The following is a 22,523-nucleotide window of genomic DNA, read 5'->3' as shown; positions in this document are numbered from 1 at the left end:
GGGGTATAAAACATGCAGCTGACATCATTACATCAGTCTTTCTTGCCGTGCGGTGCCTCAAGCAGAAGCAGTTCGCAAGTGCCGGTCGGCCGACTCCTGAAATTTTCATTTTCTGGTTTCAGAACCAAAGTCTTCAACTAAAAGCTAAGTACACCATTGGGTAAACTTTTTCTTGCTGTAAACCGATGTCAGTAAAAGTAAATAATTGCATTTCTTGTGGAAAGCAAATACCTCATAAAGATTTTCATTTGTACTGTATTCCTTGCCTAGGCCCTGACCTCAACGTACCTCACTGTCGGTTTTGTGCCTTATTTAAACCACAAACTATCCGTTGCTGGTATATTTTCGCTTCTAAATATTTGGTGCTCGGTTTAATTATCCTGATATGTCTTCGGCAAGCCATCCAACTACCGACATTCTATTAAAAACGCAAAGATAAAGACAGAGACAGGCCGCCGAGGCGCCGGTACTCAGTGAGGCACTTTCGCAGCCCCTGATACCTGCTACTTCAGATTCGCAGGCCTCTACTGAGACCCATTCAGAGTCCAGTATGCCATGAGATGCTTCAACTGCGGAACCTGCAGATATCTCTACCTTGGATGGGTCCGAAGCCACTGTGCAGGCACCGGCTTCTGAGGGTGTATTTAGGCCTACTGACTTGCATATTAAACCAATGCCATCTTCTTCTTCAAGGCCTAAAAGTCGAACCATGCCTAGAAAACTGACACCCAGACCACATGGTCAGGCCTCTATGCCTAAAAAACAAATGATAAGAATGACTGAAGACCTTATTACTTTAATCAGGGGAAGCCAACCTTCCCCCTCTAAGAGACCTAGGACTGAGTTTGCTTGTGATACTTCTGACCAGGATTCTGAAATTTCTGTTTCCTTTGATGACAAGGATTTACCCTTATCTACCTATGAGGATTCTGATGCTGAGGACTCTATTCCCTCTGCTTCTTCCCCCAGAGGATTTCTCTTGGTGAAACCTTGCATACTCTGAGGGTGCATTTTCATTGGGAAAGTCAGGATTTCTCTTATTCTAAAAAGAGGCTTAGGGATTTCTTACTCCTGCCCCAGCACAGGCCTTTAGCTCTACCTCCTGTACTGGAGATTGTTGATGATGCCTTTTTGGAATCTAGCATTGCCCCTGACTCTTTACCTCCTGCTCCCAGAAAACCTGATAGATATTACACGGTGACTGACTCTCACAAGTTCCTTTTCAAAAATCCTACTGCGGATCCTGAAACCATTTCACAGGGACCAAAGGGCTTTAAAACTTCTACTGCCAAAAATCCTACCCCCTCTGATAGAGACTCCAGGGCGCTAGATAGATGGGATAAGAAGTTATACACTTCTGCAACTTTGGCCTTGAATTGCCAGTTTCATATGTTAAAGTATCAGCAGCATATTATTGGATTGCTTAAACAGAAAATTATGTTGATTCCTGATTGTGCTGAAAATAAGAATTTACAGGATTTAATGCATTCTGCTGAACAAGTTGGTAAACATACGTTGCAATGTGGTTTTGATTCACTAGAGGCATCTTGCAGGGCTGCTGTAACTGGGTCTGTACTTAGAAGACATGCTTGGCTTAAGGAGCAATCCTTGCCAGATTATGTTAAAGCAAAATTACTGGATGCTCCCTTAAATCAGGACCGCCTGTTTGGCAACAAGGCAGAAGAATTTCTTAAAAAGATGGAGGAAAAAGCTAAATCTATGCAAACCATTAAAGATTTTTTACAAGTACAACCTCTGAGATTTAGTAGGCATTGGCCTTCTAAGAATTGGTCCTTCCCTGCCTCTTCCAGACCTTCTCAGTCCAAACCCAGATCCAGCAGAGCATCCAGGCTTCAGTCCCAGGGTACGCACAGGACTAAGCAGTGGGGGGCCTCTACTTCCAAACCTGGGGGTAATAAAACTCCCTCCATGGTAAACTGTCTCAATGACTTCTTTTTAAAACTTCCAAGCACTTCTCAACTGACTGCCCCTTTGGGGGAAATATTGCACTTCATGCAGAGAACTGAGGACTCATTACCCAGGACAAATGGGTTTTAAATATGGTGTCCCAAGGATACAGATTTCAATTCCACACGTTACCAATTCCAAGCAGTTGGCCGGATCTACCTTCAAATCAGTGGGCAGAGGCCCAAAAGCAAGTAATCTCTCTCTTAAGCATAGGGGCTATTCAATTGGTACCAGAAGAGGAAAAGGGACAAGGTTTCTACTCGAGACTTTTCCTGATATCCAGAAAAGACAATTCATGGCATCCTATCCTGGACCTGTCTACTCTAAACACCTTTTTGGTGATTCCAAAATTCAAGATGCTCTCTCTTTTCCAATTGCTTCCTATGCTAGGCAAAGATGCCTGGTTGGCAACACTAGATTTAAAGGAAGCATAACTGCACATCCCAATCAGGGAATCTTGCAGAAGATGCCTACGCTTCAAAGCAGGCTACACACACTACCAGTTCTCTGCACTGCCCTTTGGCTTATCTACTGCACCCAGGGTGTTCAGAAAGTGCCTAGCTCCAGTCATTGCATTTTGCAGGCAAAAAAATATTCAGATATACCCATACCTGGACAATTGTCTAATTCAGGCTGAAAACCAGGACATACTTTTGAATCATCTGGCTTTTATACAAAGGGTACTAACTTGTCTGGGGTACACCATAAAAGAAAAGAAATCACACCTGGTACCCTGTCAACAAATTATATTCCTGGGAGCAAGCTTGAATACAACTTCAAAGATGGCTCTCCTCATGCCAGAGAAACAAATTCACTTGACAACCTACTTCAAACAAGTGGCCACAAAAACCCTGCTATCTGCAAGGCAGATACTACAAGCCTTTGGGTTCATGGCCTCCTGCATTTTTCTAATTCCATATGCAAGACTGCATATAAGGAAGCTACAATGGTATCTAAAACGCCTATGATGTCAACATTCTCAGGATCTAGAAGCAATGATCCCTATCATACCGTGCCTATGCCTAGAGTTCCTTTTGTTGGGCAGAGGCCTGCCACCAAAACAAGGGACTACCATTCACACTACCCCTTGCCACCCAAACCCTAACAACAGACACATCAGACTATGCATGGGGGGAAAACCTGGCAGAGAAGTGCATTCTGGGCAAATGGAACCCAAGTCAAATGCACCTGCACATAAATCTAAAAGAAATGTTAGCTGTAGAGAATGCTCTGACAGCCTTCAAGGACCACATTCTTCCAGGACAATTAATGGTAAAGATGGACAACACCACTGTCATGTGGTACATAAACAAGCAGGGGGTTACACATTCTTACTCCCTCTGCAGACTAGCCATGGTATTGTGGAACACAGCCTTGAGCTATCAAGTGCATCTAGAAGCTCAATTCCTGCCAGGAAAACTTAATACACTGGCAGACGGACTAAGCAGAAATCTCATGGACCCACACGAGTGGAAACTGTAACCAAGGATTTTCAACATGTTGACAAGCAAATGGGGGAGCCCAGATATAGACCTGTTTGCCTCCCCCCAGTACTATTAATTGGAAAAATTTTGCACAAGAACTCCCCACAGACAAGCTTTTAAAGTGGATGCTCTGTCCTTCAGCTGGAAAAACCTAACAGTTTATGCCTTTCCTCCTCTGCCTCTGCTCTCCAAAGTAATACTAAAGATCAAACAAGACAAACCAGGGACGATTTTGATTGCACCAGACTGGCCTCGCCAACACTGGTACCCCCTCCTGCACAGTGTGTCACTTTTGGCCCCATGGCACCTGCTTCAGACTCCTACCCTGCTGTCTCAGCAGGAGAACCAGATTCTGCACCCTCATCCTCAAACACTGAACCTAGCAGCCTGGCTAATTACCTAATCTCTCCTTTACCATCCCTCAGTAAAACAGTGATAAATATCATTTTAGAGGCAAGGAGGCCTAGTACTAGAAAATCTTATGCTGAAAAATGGAAAAGATTCTGTGCCTGGAACCATTCTCAATGGATGAGCACAGCAGTGCCCAATTTACCTCAGATTTTACAATACTTAACTGAGGTGCTTCACAAGGGCTTGTCTTTTTCCTCAATAAAAATTCACACCTCAGCCATTTCAGCTCATTATAACACAGAATCTCCCCTCTTCTCTCATCCACTGCTCAAGCAGTCCCTCAGAGGGGCCAAAAAAAAAATTTAAGACCACCCAGGAGAGCTCCAACTCCAGCCTGGGACCTTAACTTTGTATTGGAGAAACTCACCCTTCCTCCTTTCTAGCCAGCTGCTACTGCATATTTAAAATTCCTTTCTTGGAAACAGCTTTCCTTTTAGCAATCACTTCAGCAAGAAGGATATCTGAGTTACAGGCCCTTATGGCAGTAGAGCCTTTCATCATTTTTTATGCGGACAGGGTGTCCCTCAGGACTAATCCCTCTTTCATGCCAAAGATGGTATCCAGTGTGGCCCTTAATCAGTCCATTCATTTGCCAACCTTCTTTCCTAATCCACAGAACAAAGGAGAACGGATACTGCACTCCTTAGATGTGCACAGACAACTTAGATTCTAGTTGGACAACTGCTGGTGACATTTGCTGCAGGGACAGAGGGGAAGGCTATTTCAAAGCAAACCATCTCCAAATGGATAGGCCATAGCATTCATTTCTGCTATAAGCACCATGGAAAACCTATCCCACAGGGAATCAGACCCCAATCAACCAGGGCTGCATCTACCTCTACAGCCTTTCTCAGAGGCATACCTACCAGGGACATCCTAGAAGCTGCTACCTGGAGTTCTGTACATACTTTCACCAAGCATTACCATTTGCCAAATTTTCTCTAAATCCAGAGCTGGCTTTGCTACTGCAGTCTTGCAGGGCCTTATGTCTGGTTCTAATGCTATCTAAATTCCTCCTCCCATCCTTATCTTTGGTAATCTACCCAATTGTGATGACTGCAACAGTAAAACATGAAGAACATAGTACAGTTGTGTACACTTACCGTAAATGTAGATGTTCAAGTGTATTCACTGTTGCAGTCCTGGTTACCCTCCCTCCAGCCCCCTGACTTCTTTTGGCTATACCTCTTCTCTCCTTTACAATGCTTAAAAGCTTTTTGGTGTATTTGCTTTTTTGTTGGAGGTATAACTTTGTATATTTATAGATTTAATTGCTTCCTATCAGGGGGGCACCTGACATCTGGGGCAAGAAAAACTAATGTAATGACATCAGCTGCATGTTTTATACCCCTGACGACCTGATGTCATGGAAGAGGAGACAGCAACCGATGTAGGACCCAAGACTTTGTTAATCAGGCCGACTGAGGGCTACTGCAAGCAGATAACCCAAATGTGATGACTGCAACAGTGAATACACTCGAACATCTACATTTATGGTAAGTGTACACAACTGTACTTTTGCCATCGCCCCCTCATGTTATTATGATTTTTGTGAATTGATCCCAATTCTGCTGTTTGCATACATGTGTTCCCCTTCCTCACTGGAATTTAGCTAACTACAAGTCCTGGGCTATTTCTGATGTTAACAGTTCTAATTTCTTTCCACCTTCATTTTACTGGATATTCATGACCTCTCTTGTCACATATTCAGGAAGTACGTCTTCAAGGTAGAAATAGAAAAGAGGTTGGCTGTGAGAGGATTTACTGGAATATAAAGAGGCAGAGTGGCAAACTGGATTGAATGTCACAAGGTCTTTAGGTCTTAATGATCACACACGTTTGATACCTCTGTTAAGACTGAGGTCAATCTACGTAGTCTTTTCTATGCATTTGATTTTGCATTTGTTGTTTTTTTGTGTTGTATATAAATTTCTAGTGCAGTGATTTTATTTATTACTTACATGTGGTTTGTAATGGCTTTACCATTTGTAATGACTTAATTACGTCATGGTAATTAATTACTGCTGCATTTATATTGGTCAACATTTCTGGTCTCATATCTTTATATATTAACATATTACAATCGTGTATTAGATGTTTTTGACAAAGTCCCTGAATAGTATGAGATGAAAGTGCTCAGTCTGGTCTTAATATAAAAATATTCCCTTGAAGTCTTTTTTGACAAAGCCATGGGACAAACTTCTACCAAGACAGTAAAAATATCGAGTGAAGTTTATTTTATTTGTTGCAATAAAAAGTCTCCTAGAACTTTAGACAATGATTCAGCTGATATAAAAATGACATTAGTTCATATAGTCATCCTGTATAATGAAAACTCTTTCAACACACAATAGTAGCACTGGAAAATATATCTAGATTACTTCATTCTTTGTAGAATGAGGCTGGTATTCGTAAAAAAGATAAATAAATAAAAAAATTTAAAAAAAAAACTCCCAAAGCCATTTAAAGTGCCTAGTGCAGGTAGGCTATTTTACACAAACTTGGAAGATGTGATTCAGATACGTTTGGCTGCAACAAGGAAGTCCTTATTATTGGCTAATTTGCAAGTCTCTAAATAATTACCACCAGTGTTAAAAGCAGTTTACAGTAGTAATTATCACTGGCAACCCATGCATTATGTTGGCATAGATACACCCCACCACCACCACCACCACCACCACACACACACACACACACACACACACACACACACACACACACACACACATACATTCATCTACATGTGTACACACACAGAGCCCCCCACCACAATGACATCCCCTTAATAACAGACATACTGAAATGAACACATTCATCCATTCGGCCACACACACATACACCCACCCACACATACACACACACACACACACACACACACACACACACACACACACACACACACACACACACACACTCACTCACAGGCATCCCTACCACTACTTTTTCACTGAACATTGCTAAACTTACCAGGAAAGTAGTCTTTCCCATTGACTGTAATGAAGGAACTGGAACATTTTGGCCAAGTTAATTATTACTGCAAGCCATGCTAATTTATGCAGCCAAGCAATTCTCTGAAACACTCTGCAGTGTAAATCACTTACTACAGTCATTTCTGGGGGTGAGCACGTAGCTAATTAGCAGTAACCTGTCACCCATAATGCCTCATTATCCTGGAGTGGAGGCCAGTGGGACAGTCCACCATGGTAATTCTTTCGACTGTCTCTGAATCAGAAAGGGTTACCACAAGGGATTGGCAATTTGTGATAGGGCTCACCACTCACTGCAACCCTTTCTGAATCCCAGGGCTAGTGTTATAAACCTTAGCTCAAATCTGTTTGGAAAGCAAGCATTTGTCATTCTTTTGTGCTAGCATTAGCAATAGCAAATATGATCTAACTTATCTCAACCAAGCTGTGTCCCCTTATTCCATCAGCATACAGACTTTTATTACACTTTTAAGAAAATAGTAATTAGAAGTACTAAGACTTACATCGAGATAAGAATTAAAATGTATTATGTCTGCAGTTAAATTTTTTGTCTTCTCCCTACTAGGAACCAATGCCAGAGTCTAGATTTACAGAAAAACTTCAGAAAATACATGTAGCAGCTATGATGAAGTTGAGGCAAAGATTTGCAGTCATTTAATTATGACACATAGCAAGTGAGACAGAAATATAATTGTACAGGCATACTTGTATGCCTTCATTTTCTATGTGAATTATAAAATATGACTGTTGCAATGAATGTTTGCTTTAAGCTAAAATAATAATATGCTTTAATAAAGGGAGTAAAGCTGGGCATCTCTTAACAACTGATTATTATGAATACTTTTTTTAAACAAGAAACATCTTAATTGAATTATCACTTATGACATAGACGATCATACATTTATATAAATGAAAGCAAACCATACTGACATATTTTCAGTTCCAAACATTATACATCACTTATAATCTTCTATACAGTCACTGTCAGTCAAACATTACATAGCTCATTTAATTCCTGCCTTCCCTTAAATGTCTTTCCTCTTCCAAAATATTATTCTGCATGTACTCATATTATTCCAACAATTCCCATTTTTTCTATGTATTTTACTCCTAAACTTTTCTAAACATTCCATCTCCATTTCTTTTATCTCTGTTACTGTATTCAGTACTTCTAGTTGGTCAGTTTAGTCTCTAATTTCCATTTTGTAGCAATTGCTTTTTTTGGCAGCCACCAGAATTAAACTTGGCAAGACCATTCTATGTCTAGGCAATTCTAATTCTGTATCATAGCTCAAAAAAATGTCTTAGTTACACCAATTTCCTCACCCAGTATTTCTGACAGAGTAGTGAGCAGGGAATTTTTGAAGCCTGCCAAGTCATAACACTCCCAAAAAATATGGTCCCAATTGGCTCTTTCTCCTCCATCACACCGCCAACATTTGCAATCTACATGAGGAAAAATTACTTGGAGTCTACTTGGAGTATAAAAATACCTAAGCAAACACTTCCAAGCAAAGATTCTAAATCTTCTAGACTTTTTTGCATATTTGGCAGTTATATATATATATATATATATATATATATATATATATATATATATATATATATATATATATATATATATATATATATATATCCTCCCATTGTTTCTTTGTAAAAAGCTTATCCAATTTCTCCCCAATTCTTTCTAAACTTCTGTGATTGATTTCTATAGTTATCATGCAACATCTTATATGCCCTACTAATTATCCCTTTTATAACAGTAGCTTCTGCTCTAGAGTCTACTAAAAACTCTACCATTGCTGGTCTTTCATTCAGGATCCCCCTGTGCATTTCTCTTTGTCTATACTGTGATATCAATCCTTGATACTGAAGGTAATTTCTAGCCTGTAGTCCAAATGAATTTTTGGCCTCTTCCCATTGTATTACCTTTCCCTTTCTAATCATTTGCTCCCAATACCTTGGTTCCTTTGCCAGTTTTCTCAAGTAAATTCCAGTCCCCTCTTGCTTATTCTCTGTACCCTAATTGCAGTCATCAATATCAGCAGAGCCTTTTTGCCCATTCCTGTGTTGGATTAGTTATTAGAATACTTTTTTTCTCCTTTATGAATATAATATCCTGTATGGTTATTTTTATTCTCCTTAAGGATCCGTATCCAAAATCCTAGTATTTCCTTATTTCTTGAGCTCCCCCCTGTTCACCATCACCCTTTTCCACTTTGAATTATAGGTTTCTGCTTGAGCTATGTATAGAAGCCTTAACTGTGTAGCTCTAAAATACCACTTCAAATCAAGTTATCCCAAACCACCTTGTTCTACTGGAAGGATAAACTTATCCCTTTGACTCTTGACATCTTCCCCACCTAGATAAAGTCCTTCAGCTCTTTATTAATTCCTATTCAAAACTTATCCTCTGGTTGATAAACCTATGCCTGGTCTGTGTATAAAACTAAAGGGACTACAACATTTTCACTGCTAGTATCTTGCTATCCATATCCATTAAACAGAGCTTCCAATTTCTCTGTTTTTGTATTATCTCTGGTTTAGTCTCTACCCACATATCCTTAGCTACCAGAATAGAATCCTTTTTAATTCATACTCCTAAGTACTTCATTTTATCATGTCCCCATAAATATGGGTATTGCTGAACCAATTTGTGTGTGGGTATCTAGTTTATAGCGATTGTCTTTGTTTTATCTTCACTAATGTTGTATCCCAAAAAGACTTGAAACTGTCTCAGAATATTCCACAACTTTTATCAGGTACAAAATAATATCATCTGCTAATAAAGCCAACTTTTTTGATTACCATACCAATTATATCCTTGAATTTCTGAGTCCCTTGTTTCCTTTGCCAGTGGTTCTAAATATAACTCAAATAACAAAGACGAAAGAGGACACTCCTGCCTGGTTCCTCTTGTCAAGCAAAACTTTTCAAAGAAGAACTCCACTCCCTTCCACTTTCATTTTTGTCTCCGATTCCTGTCACCTTACAGTAAAACGCTGTCTGATTCGATTCTCAGCTAGAGCGTCTTCTGTGTGGAGATATGCATGAATGGGCGTACCTTCGTTGAAGGTTGTGTGTCAGGCCTGGCAAGCCGGTATGTAAAAATCAACTGCCAATCATTAGCAGACCGGAGTTTCGCTGTGGCGACCCCTAACCGGGAAAAGCCGAAAGACACAAACAAAATTATTTTATCAAGGAATGCAAATGCCTCTATTGCCCTACTCGTAAAATTCCAGCTTACTCTGTCAAAGATATGTGTCTAGAGTATTTCTCCCCAGGCCTCTGCTGAAAATAGGCTCGATCCTAGTCAGACTTGACTGGTCAACAAACGTTAAATAAATAAATGCTTTCTTTGCAACAAGACCCACCAGCAGCAGTGGTATTTTTTACATTCTGCTTCCCTCTGGGTCATCATTGTTCTGTTACTGTTGTCAAATGTTTGCCTCCTCTCCACAAAACCAAATTGATCCATGTCTATCAATTTTGGCATCACATTTGCCATTTTTCAGCCATTATAGGTTTATAATCATGGCTTAAAATCAAAATGGGCCTATATGAAGTTGGATTGGATGAGTCTTTACTATCTTTATTTATTACAGCCACCATAGCTTTCTTCCAGGATGTTGGAGTGTCTCCTCCTTTTAAAATACTGTTAAGCAAACCTTGCAAATCTTTATCACTTTTTTTACACCTAGCTTCCAGACTTCCATAGGAATATCATCCATTCCTGGAGACTTTCCTGTAGATTGGTTACACATCACATTTTTTATGTAATTTCCTCTTACCCTAACTGTTAGTAACTGAGTCTCATACACCTTGAACTTTGCATATTTAATTCTTCCGTAAACATTTCCATTTGTACTTTTTCTTGATTTCCACATTTCTCTTTTTTATACAGATCTTCGTAAAATTTCCAAAATATTTCTAATACCAATACTTACAAAAACATTAGAAAGTAGTTATTTCTTGAGATGCTCAGGCTTTTATTTTGCCAAATGAAATTTACCTTGCATAAAGTTATTAAAAATTAATAAAACTTGTTTTCAAACTAAATCTAACATATGAGTATTTATATTTAAGTTATTATTTACATGAGCATAATAATAAAACCTCCTTAGTAGTGCATGTATGTACCTAAAATGTCAGTGCCACAAAATAAAGACATACATCGCATGAAACCCAACTTGTATCACTTGTGCTTTACAAGATGGAAGGTGGATTTACATGCCTTAGTAGGTGCAGGTGTAGTATTTCCCAGTTTTATCCCTTTGATTTTTTTATACTGCAGTTTATTTAAATTTAATATAGTTCCATGCACATAGCAAATGTAAAAACAGAGTTCATAGTGAAACCTTTGGTTATATATCACAATTTAATACCTGATATGCTCTAGATGATTGTTGCTGTTGAAGTGACACCCCAATCCTATGTGTAAAAATGGAAGAAAGAGGTTGTAGGTGGATGGATGGGTGGACCATATATTTGTTGAAACAGTTACAAAATGTAAATGTGTTAACACAGAGTGAAAAATCATCACAGTTTAAAGTACTTTTTGCACCACACTCCATCATTCTTAAGTTGCAGCTCCAGCCTGTGCCACAGTGAAAATGTTATTAGGGCCAGGCATTCATAAAAAGGATGGCTATGTTATCTGTCAGTTGAACATCACACAAATAATTAGATGCAAAAGTGTTTTGCCTCATATAAAAAAGTACAAAAGATACCTAGTCTTCATTACCTAGGATGTGTCTTAATTTGAAAACCAAAAAAAAAGTCCTAAGTTTCTAAATTGTCAAAAGTTTACTCAGACAAACCAATTAGTAAAACCAACAAGAAAAACTTAGCCAAGCTAGAGTTTTCACTGTATGATACCTTAAACCTCCTATAATAGAGGCCCATGGGATATATGCAAATGAGCCCTAAGGACATCATGTTTTTCAGCTATATGGCTTCTGAATGTCTGTCGATGACCATACAGCTGAATCACTTCATGTCTTTAAGGGATCATTTGCATATAAATAACAAGAACAACAGTGTGCAAGGGACTCACCAAGACCAATAAAACCACTGCAAAAGGATTTTAAAAACTTCATTTATTAAAACTAGTTCAGGGCTTTCATCCTAAACATAATGGACTTCATCAAAACTAGTTCATACAATCACCATCATTTTGTAATCAACAATCATGCTCTATTAATTCAATTATCCATTCACTAGTATTCATTAATTAACAAAGTCATTACGTATAATATAAAACATTAAAAGTCAATATAAAAAAGTTAAAATTCTCACACTGGAAAATTATGTAACAGCCATGTTGTCTCAAGTAGTCATTTGAAAATACAAATTTATTTCTTATAGCTTAGCAGCCTGCTAAAATTCCATCATTCAAGCCTGGCTGTCTAGTAGCATTTAGTCACAGTTGCCACCAGAGTTCCCTTTAGTCTAATTTTAGTTCCCAGGGTCCCCAACTAGGATTAAGTGGAATATTTTCAAGCACAAAAAAATAAAACAACTTATTCTCTAAATCATAGTTTATGTTTATATAATCCATTCTTGTCATTCTTTTTGTTACTATCATAATTGTGCTTGTATATTCTTTTTTACAAGGTGTGCTCAGTTTTATCTATGTAGCAAAAATGGCAATGGTCACAATATGCTAAACAGACCACCCCTTGTTAGAGCCACAGGCATATTTTAGATGAAAAGTATCATTAATGGTTTTTAGCACTACGGCTCACTCCTCGTGTCTAAACTTACATTAGGTACAAGCACCACACCTCCTCAACCAGTTATTTCAAATGTTTATATACATATAAAGTGTTGCTGTTACCCCTTTCAAGTTTCTCCTTGATATTTACATGTCTTGTATAAACAAAGTGGAGTTTTGCCCCCAATATGCTATTCAAATTGTCATCATATTGAATGTATTTCCAGTTGTCAGTCATAATCTGTTTAACATGGTTGTTAGCTAGACCAAATTTTAAAGCCATAGTTTGTTCAAAATCAGTATTACTGTCATTTCATGTAGCATTAAATTCAAAAGAATTCGCTAATATAGACGAAGGTCAATTCTTTCCTTTTATTAATAACTTCCTTCTTGATCTCATTTAACAATTTTTGGAGGTATCCTCTGTTCAAAAACATATCTACTAAGTCATCGATCTCCTGTAGAAAATAGTTATCATCAAAGGTCAGCCTAGGGATACGGACTATCTGCCCTTTAACTAATCCTTTCTTTTGATGAACTGGGTGGCTACTAGCAAAATGAAGGAAATTATTAGAATATGTAAGTTTTCTCTACAGCCTACACCTGAATTGTTTGTTGACAAAGTCCTTAATAATAAGGACGTCCAAATAATTAAAGTCGTTCTTTGAATGAGAATAAATCTGAAAAATATAAATAAATTATCAACAAATTCATTTAACTGTACCTCATTTCCATTCCATATTTAAAAATATATGTTCCAGGAAATGCAAACACAGTGGAATATTTTGTTTAAACTCAGATGCAAATACAAATTTATGCTCCCATTGACATAGAATAATGTTGCCATATGTAGGAGCACAAGCTGCACCCATTGCCACACCTGTTGTTTGTTTATAATATTCTCTATTAAAGAAGATGAAACTGTTGTCTAAGACAATTTATATCAAATCACAAAAAAATGAGTTTCCTGCTTAGTCAATGGTTCAAATTTATAGCAAGCTTCTCTAGACCAAGTTATGCCCATAGTTTGAGGAATTCAAGAAAATAAATCAGGCACATCTATAATGACTACAAAACATGTTGTCACTGTAACATTGCTTTTGTATTTTTCTTAAGAAGTCCCATGAAGTTTGTGTGGAAAGCAATCCAATAATCTTTTAGTACTACTGTCCACATATTTCACAAAAGAATGAGTTTTAGGACCACGAGCAGCCACTATAGTCTATAAAGGAGGGTTAGCCACATCTTTGTGTACTTTAGGAATACCAAAGATAGTGGACATAACAGGGTGTTCTACTGTCAAAAACTGATATGTTGTGTAATCTATTGTTCCCTTTTCCAGACTCTTAAAAATATATCAGTCTTGGAATAAGCTATATTTACTTCATTTTAGGCACTCTACAATATTGTACTTCATTGTTAAGAATGTCATACATTTTAGGACAGTTATCTATAGATTTCATAATAACCATTCCCCCGCCTTTATCAGGCTTCATGGCTCTGATGTTTCTATTTTGTGACGGTTGTTTCAAAAGTGTTTGTTCCTCCTTAGTTAAGTTGTAATTTATTCCCTTCTTATTTTGTAATGATTTCCTAATATCCACTTCACAAAACCTTTCAAGCATTTGTAACATTGGGTGAAGTGGAGGATTAAAAGTACTTAATTTGTTTTCTTCACAAAATGGTAACTGAAAAATAAATTCAGATTCATTTTACAGACAACTTAATGTCCAATAGTGTTTCATTAATGTTTACTCTGTTATAAGGTACAAAAAATAAACCAAAGTGAATCTTATTCACTTCTAAATCACTAAAATTGTAAATTTTGTATCCATTCCTCTCATGTACAATACAATCAGTACTCTTTACAGAAAAAAAATGCAGGATCATATAACCCATTAGGTAAAACAACATTATTGTTCACAATGCTATAATTATCATTTATTTCATTGTTTAATGCTTCCCCTGATGATTTTTCCTCTGTGGAAAAGGTCCCTCTTGACTGGGGGGGGAGGGGGGTTGAACCTTGTTCCCTCTAGGTGATCCTATCTGATCTCAGAAGTGAAGAAAACTGGTTTATATCTAAAAATTATCCCTATTTTCATCAATAGATTCTCCCGGATTTACATCAGTGTTGGATAAATAAAGTGATGGTCATCAACACTATTATTAACATTGTTCTGGTTGATATAAGGCTTTAGGTAAGCCAAGCCATTGGAATACTCATTCTCATCCATAATCAATTAATCGATTTTTTTCTTCCTAGTCTTTTCTAGTAACAATTCAGTGTTTACAAAGATCTCATTTTATTCACAGTTCTAACCTCATACAGTAAGTCATTTTAATTGAATTATCTATTATTTTAATGTCATTCAACAATGCTGCCATTTTGTGTTGTTTAAACCTCCATAATTCTAATGCCACAGTCATCAAACATATGTAACAAATCAAAATAAAACTTAGAGTCACCAGGTATTCTGTTGGAGTATCCTCTGTTCAGAAACACATCTACCAAGTCATCAATCTCCTGTAGAAAATAGTTATCATCAGAGGGCAGCCTAGAAATACTGGTTATCTGCCCTTTAACTAATCCTTTCTTTTGATGAAATGGGTGACTCCTAGCAAAATGAAGAACATTGTTAGAATATGTAGGTTTTCTGTACAGCCTAAAATGGAATTGTTTATTGACAAAATCCTTAATAATAAGGATGCCCAAATAATAAACGTTGTTCTTTGAATGAGAATAAGTAAACCTCAAAAATTCAGTACTAAGGGTTAAATAATCAACAATTCATTTAACTGTACCTCTTTTCCATTCCATATTAAAAATATATCATCCAGGAAATGCAAATAAAGTTATTTTATTTTTTTTGTGCTCAAAGAGGTTCCAGTTAATCCTAAGGGGGACCCTGAAAACTATAATTAACTAAAATTAGAATATAGGGAACTTTGGTGACAACTGCAGCTAAATGTTACTACACAGCCAGGCTTAAATGATGGAATTTGAATTAGTAATGCTTTAAAGATGGGGGCTGCTAAGCTATAAGAAATAAGTTTGTATTTTAAAACGACCATTTGAGACAGCACTATTTAATGACTGTTACATAACTTTCCATTGTGGGAATTTTAACTTTTTTATATCTTTTATATTATATTATACATATATATTATATGTAATGACTGGATAATTGTGTTAATTGGGCATGATGGTTGATTATAAAATGGTTGATTATAAAATGATGATGATTATGGTATAAACTAGTTATGATGAATTCTATTATGTTTAGGATGAAAGCGCTTAACTAGTTTTAATAAATCATGATCGTTTTAATCCTTTTGCAGTGGTTTTATCGGTCTTCCTGACTGTCTTGCATACTGTTGTTTTTGTGAATTATTTTTGGTGTACAGTATTCCCAATTATTTTGTAGTAATTTGGATATATCCCATGGGGCCCCTATTACAGGAGGTTTAAGGTATCACACAGTGAAAACTCTAGCTTGGCTAAATTTTTCTTGTAGTTTTTACTAATCAATTTGTCTGTGTGACCTTTTAACTTTTGGTTTATTTGTTCATTGGGATATTTTGCAGACACATTCATGATTATGGACTTAAGCTGGGTTTAAATAACCTGTGTTTCTAGAGTGTAGCCAAACAGTCCACTTAGGCTGTGCTGACGAGGTCATAAGAAGCCAAAACATGCATGTCCACAGCTAGTTGTGTTTGGCTTTTTTGGCCTGAATTTGTCCATAAAGACTTAAAAAGAAACATGTAGAAAGTCATGGACATTCAGAAGCCATATAGCTGAAACACTTAATGTTCTTAACGGGTCATTTGCATATATCACATTGGCCTCTGTTACAGGAGGTTTAGTGTATCTCACATTGAAAACTCTTAGCTTGGCTAGGTTTTTCTTGTAACTTTCTAGATTGTATTACAGAAGTCTGCATCACATAAAATGAACTGTACTAGCTCGTTAAACAATTTCTGATCTGTTCTAAACAAGTTCTTATCACCTTAATGAGGTGATCCTAGAAGATCCTTTGGCTATATTAAATAAAAAGACATTAAAAATAAAATGACGGTGTTTATATTGGTACAGATCATAATAAGAAGAGGAAATTATAAAAGAATAACAGATGTTCTTTTGCAATCTTGCAGGTATGGAGATCACTATGAATGGAATAAAGTTACAACCTGTATCCATAACATCTTGAGTGGTAGAAGGTGGATAGAACATTATGGAGAGATAATAATTCGAAACACCAAAAGTACCACATGTATTTGTAAATTAACATTTGTTAAGGTAAGTTGTTTTAAAGTTTTTAAAGTTAACGGGTTCTACAGACTGTTGTGGGAGCCGATCTCAGACACACACATACACACGCACACACACAGACACACACACAAAAAATGCACATACCAGTAAGCATAGGGAATCAGCAAATGACTTGCGGTTTGGGATGACACTTCATTGCCAGATAAAAACTCAAGCAGAAACAGGAAGAATATGCAGACTCTGTACAGAAGGTATCTGGCTGAGAACTGAATACTAACCACTTCTTTGCAGTGAAATTTATGAAAATAGTCCAACTTTGAACATTTGCAGACTTATTGCCTACAAGGTTATCATGTATTAGTAAGGTGATGTAGGTGGTTGAAGCCCCCTTGCCCATCTTTACTAATGAATTGTAACCCTAGCCTCCCAACCTGCCCCTAAACCAAAATCTATACCTTAACTTAGAAAAACCCTTTCCATAGCACTGCTACTATGCTGACAATGTATGTCTGAATTTAGTGGTAGGATTTTAATGAGTGATTAGAAAAGGAAAATGTTTCATTTTCATTTTTTGATTGTTTTTTCCTGTGTTTTCCATAGCACAGATTGTGATTACTAATGTATGCGGTATATATATATATATATATATATATATATATATATATATATATATATATATGTGTGTGTACATATATATAATATATACGACACACATATTGTGGAATATAAAAAGCAGCAGCAGCTATGAGTCTGTAAATTAAAGTGGTTTATTTGCATAAAAAAATGAACAAATGCAGGTTCTTCCTAAACAAATACATGAAATGAAAAACAGCAACATAAAGAACAATTAAGCATAGTCCCATACTGCAGGGCCACAGTAGGTCTCTTAGCATGTTTTGTAAGATTCTGAGCAACTTACTTTCTTCTAGTTTTCTTTGGTAACTAAAGATGTCCTAGTGTCTTCTTCCAGCTCTCTGTTTATAGTGTTTTACCTTGAACTGCTGCACCAAGCACAAAATGCCCCTTCGTGACAGTCCAACGAGACTGAATTGGCAGACTTCATCCTTCCATTTTATGTACCATTGAGTGGCTTCATTAACCTGTGAACCTGAGAAAATGTACCCAAAATTAGCTAAGTTCCTCCCTTTCATAATGGAACGGCTCTATTTAAAGTAGCAGTTTTATATACAGTATTTACAAAAGCATTCATTATTTTCTTCTATGCCACTTTCCCTTCATTTGTACGTAACACTCATTGAGAAGCACCAGATTATGCTGAGTACTGTGGGGCGACTTGTGCTATAATGATACTGCTAAAGCAGTGCTCCTTAGCTACATTCACTTCTTTAGCAGTGCAGTGGCTTCTCTATGCCTGGTAGATCTATGAGGCTGCAACTCACCTCAGGTAAATAGCTTGGTTGACTCTGAACTTTCTCAAGTTCCTTGCTAATTTGTTCAGAGATTTTTTTTTTTACTTCTCATGTTTTTGTACTTTCTCTCTCTTTATATTTCTAAACATATCTTCCACATAATGTAAAAGATTTCCATAATCTGTTGTCAGCTTTTCTTTAAATTTCCTTCTTTATCTTTCATTTCACTACAATCCTCTTTCACTGTCTTACCTAAATACACTAATACGTCTTCCTTTTCACCTTGTAAAAAATATATCTGTTTATATTATAATTCCTTGATTTTTTCATAGTTTCTTTTATACATTTTTTTCTCTATTTGTAATATTTTCTATAATTGTTCTGTAATGTGCCTTTATATGTTTTAACATATTCCTGTGTACTTTATTTTACTTTACTCTGCCAATGTTAAAAACTCCTTTTATATTTTGTTTTAAAAGTAATCCACCATTCAAACCAACTGTCATAAAATGCTTTCATAGTGATATGATCCTTTTATACTGGTATAATTAATCTCTTTCCTTTTTCATTCTGTTCTTTCTCATTTATTCTTTGTATACCCTTTCATATGTTAATATATTCTGTATTATCATATATTATACCATGACCCCCTATTAATATTCCAAAACGTGCACGCTGATTGGCCAGCGTGCACGTTGTAAAGCGACTTATACTAATGGAAAAAGGTCCGGTCACCCGGACTTTTTCCATTAGTATGTCTTTTTTTAAAACACTGTCTCGCTATGTTAAAAGAGTTTAACATAGCGACACAGGTTTAAAAAAAGCAACGGAGATCTCCGTTGCTTTTTTTAAAGCTGTCTTGCTATGTTAAACTCCTTTAACTGTGTAAAAAGCAACGGAGATCTTGCTTTCTCCGTTGATTTTTTTTTAAACCTGTCTCGCTATGTTAAATGGGTTTAACATAGCAAGACAGCTTTAAAATAAGCAACGGACATCTCTGTTGCTTATTTTAAAGCTGTCTCGCTATGTTAAACCCATTTAACATAGCGAAACAGTAAAAAAGCAATGGAGATCTTGCTTTCTCCGTTGCTTTTGGCCACAGCTCTGATGTACTGTGCAGGCATGCGCAGTACATCAGAACTGCCGCGGATGCCAGACAGCTGCGGAAGGGCAGCAAAGAGGCATTATACAATGCCATTATTTAAGAAAAGTAATTGTTTCTTTTCTTAAATAATTTCATAGTATAATAGCAATAACCCACTTCTGGGTGTGGGTAATGCGGGATTTAGCCACGGTTGTCTTTGTTTGGTCCCTCGGGCTTCGCCCTCGGGACCAAACCACGCCAACCGTGGTTAAATCCCGCATTACCCACACCCAGGCATGGGTTATTGCTATATTAACATCCATATTGCTAAATGATGTGAAAAAAAACTGTTGCAATAACTTCTTCATCTGCTGCTGCTATATAAGGTAATCAGTTTCATATTTTAATATACCCCTATTATTTGTCCATGATTTTCTATTCAATATAACCAATTCCCCACATTTCATAACTTTTGTAATGTTGCTTACATCTTTTCCTCTTTTCTTTTTAGTCCCCTTAATTCACAGTTAAAATCTCCTGTTATTATAATATGCATATTTACAACTACATAATGTAATATCCTTTGAAATAGATTCTCCCTTTCTTTCAAATCACATAAGCATAAATAGCCATAATTCTATAAATCCTTGCTTGCCATCTTAAATCTACAAGTGTTAATCTTCCCATTCTAGCTAATACAATGTCTAAGATCTTCTCAACTCTTCACCATAATACTGCTATTCCTGAACAGTGTTCATTTCTCATATTCCATCCAATCTTTCCATCCCATATTTTTTCTGTCTATAATCTTTCTTCATATGTTAGAAATCTTATATTCTCCAAAATGCGTCTATATCATATTATTGTACAATGTAAATAGCGAATGCTATTTCATCGTACCGATAATATCGAAACAACAAAATATCGAACAAAAGGAACAGCAAATTTTTTCCCAGGGAAAAAATTTGCTGCTCCATAAAATAAATAAATAAATAATCTTAAACACAAATTTAAGTGGGGGGCTGTGCCCCCCACACCCCTCCTACTTAAATATATCAACTGCAAAATCGCACCATAGTGGAGGAAATGGGAAAAGTCCCGAAGACAGCCCACCGAATTTTGTCCCTGGGAAAAAAATTCGATGTTCTGTGACTTCGCTATTTTGCCATTTCGACAGTATCGGATCAGCTAAATAGCATTCGCTATTTAGTCCATTCAATAGCGTCATATAGACCCCTCCAAAATAATATCTAGATCACATGTATTCTAAAATTTCTATCCTTCTTATTATATTTTTCATACTGTTTGCATTAACTGAAACATTTTTTGAAATTATTCCTTTTTCTGTTCCTTAATTTAAAGTATATCATTTTCTTCTTGTACTACTTTCTCTTTTACTATATTTTTATTTAATACTTGTCATCCATTTATTTCCTTCTTTTCTTTTATATTAATACCTTTAAATATTCTTTTTCTGTCTTTTAGTCTTTTACCAACAGAATTTTTCCCTCTTACCACTTTCCAGCTAATGTCTTCTTTATCCCTAACTTCCGATTCTTTTTCTACTTCTTCTTTTGTTTTACTGTATCTCCTTTCATTTTTAAAGTTTCATTTATTTCTATCTGTTCTTCATTTTCTTTATTTTCAGTATTTGTTTCATTTTCTTTTTCTTTATATTCAATCCATGTATGTCAATTTTTGCATTTGTAACATTCAAGTTCACGTTTCATTGCATCATATCCTGTTTTCCCACATATGACATTTTTATTTTATCAAAATTATTCGGCAAATGTCCTTCTTTCCCACAAAAAAAATACATTTTTGGTTGTCTCCAATATTTTACAACACTCTTGTTACCTTCAGCATTTAAAATACTCGGAATATACACTGTTTTATCCATTTCCATTTTTAAAACAGCATTACAATCCCAAACCCCGGTCCATAAACCCATATTATCAAAGACTTTTAAAATGTCCATTACCTCTTTATAATATGTTTTTAAATGATAAAACCAAGTGTAATGTTGCAAAAACAACTGAAACACAATTAAGTAATGCTAGTGGACAGGAACAAAAGAGTTTATTAGGACGAAAACACTCAGTATAGTTTTAACCTTGCTTTCTTGAATGAAATAAAATGTTTATAAGGGATCTGAGATGTTGAATCTTTTGTTCATGCGCACTTGTGTTACTTTTTTGTGTTTGAATATTTTTAAATCTCCTTTTAATGTCTCCCTTTCTACCTTTGTTCAAAACTGTATGTGTACTTTCTTTTTTGTTTCTCGAAAATATGCTTTAATCACATACTCATTCCATGGATCGTCATTCTGTCATTTTTCATGCTCACCCAAACACTTTCTCATGTCTTGTGCAGTCTCAAAAAATGTCACAAAATGTCTCTGTAAATCAAAATGAAAGCTGTTACTTCTTGTGTTTTCACACCCAAAGGTAGAATTACTGTGTCCCATCCCTCATATCTGTTCAACTCCTAACTTCATTTACTTTCTACTTTAACTACATATTTTCTTTTTTAAATGCCCTCTTTCTTCTTTTCTTTCCATCCTCTATGACTAGTTGCAGCTGGTTCAGCACTCATTTTCTTTATATGTGTACTGTCCTCTTTCAAGGGCATTTCTGCTTCCTCTTCCTGTATTATTTCCGTAATATCTCCTCATGATACTTCATTTTCTGGCTCACTCTGCTCGATTAAGTCTTTTAATAAATCATCCCGTACCCGATTGAAGGGTTGTAACTATACATTCTTCTTTGACCGGCTTCTCCATTTCAATGAATAGATCTTTTTGAAACAACATCTCTGCTCCCCTGAAAAGAGGCTGCTAGCCTACTGGGACTATCCCAGTCAACAAAGAATAAATAAATCTTATTACTTTCCCACATTGTGCTTCTTCTATCAGTAACTAAGAAGCAAAATTATCCATGGCCATCCATCAACTGATGAGGGTGATTTATCTCTGCAGGTTTTATTTTAATAACATGATTTTAATACCTGGACCATAATTAAAATTCTTTGTCTTCAGAGCTCTGAAATACATATGAGCTATAACCATTTAGACTAGAATGATAAGATAACATCTGAGGATGTTTATACAGCTCAGATGGTATGCACCATAATACCTTTGTATTGTATGTCTTATGTCTAGAGAAAAGAAACACTTGGCCCATATAAGGCTAAAGATGCCTTCTTGTTTCTTTTCTGCTTTTTTCCTG

The 22,523-nt window shown here is 36.3% G+C and overlaps 1 protein-coding gene across 2 annotated transcripts in view; it reads left to right on the top strand.

Moving 5' to 3' along the window:
• The window catches only part of OSBPL6 (oxysterol binding protein like 6), a 1,023,860-nt gene that overhangs the window by 857,517 nt on the left and 143,820 nt on the right, over positions 1–22,523 (top strand). For both annotated transcript variants that reach the window (XM_044075314.1, XM_044075313.1), the window contains one exon: positions 16,725–16,869. In XM_044075314.1, the coding sequence (XP_043931249.1) occupies positions 16,725–16,869 (145 nt within the window). The remainder of the gene's footprint in view (positions 1–16,724; positions 16,870–22,523) is intronic.

The sequence above is a fragment of the Protopterus annectens genome, chromosome 6.part0, assembly GCF_019279795.1.
Source record: "Protopterus annectens isolate FY-2018-M chromosome 6.part0, PAN1.0, whole genome shotgun sequence".
Classification (NCBI taxonomy): domain Eukaryota; kingdom Metazoa; phylum Chordata; order Ceratodontiformes; family Protopteridae; genus Protopterus; species Protopterus annectens.
Note: the sequence above shows the minus strand (reverse complement) of the source record. Positions and strands in the feature narration are given on the sequence as shown.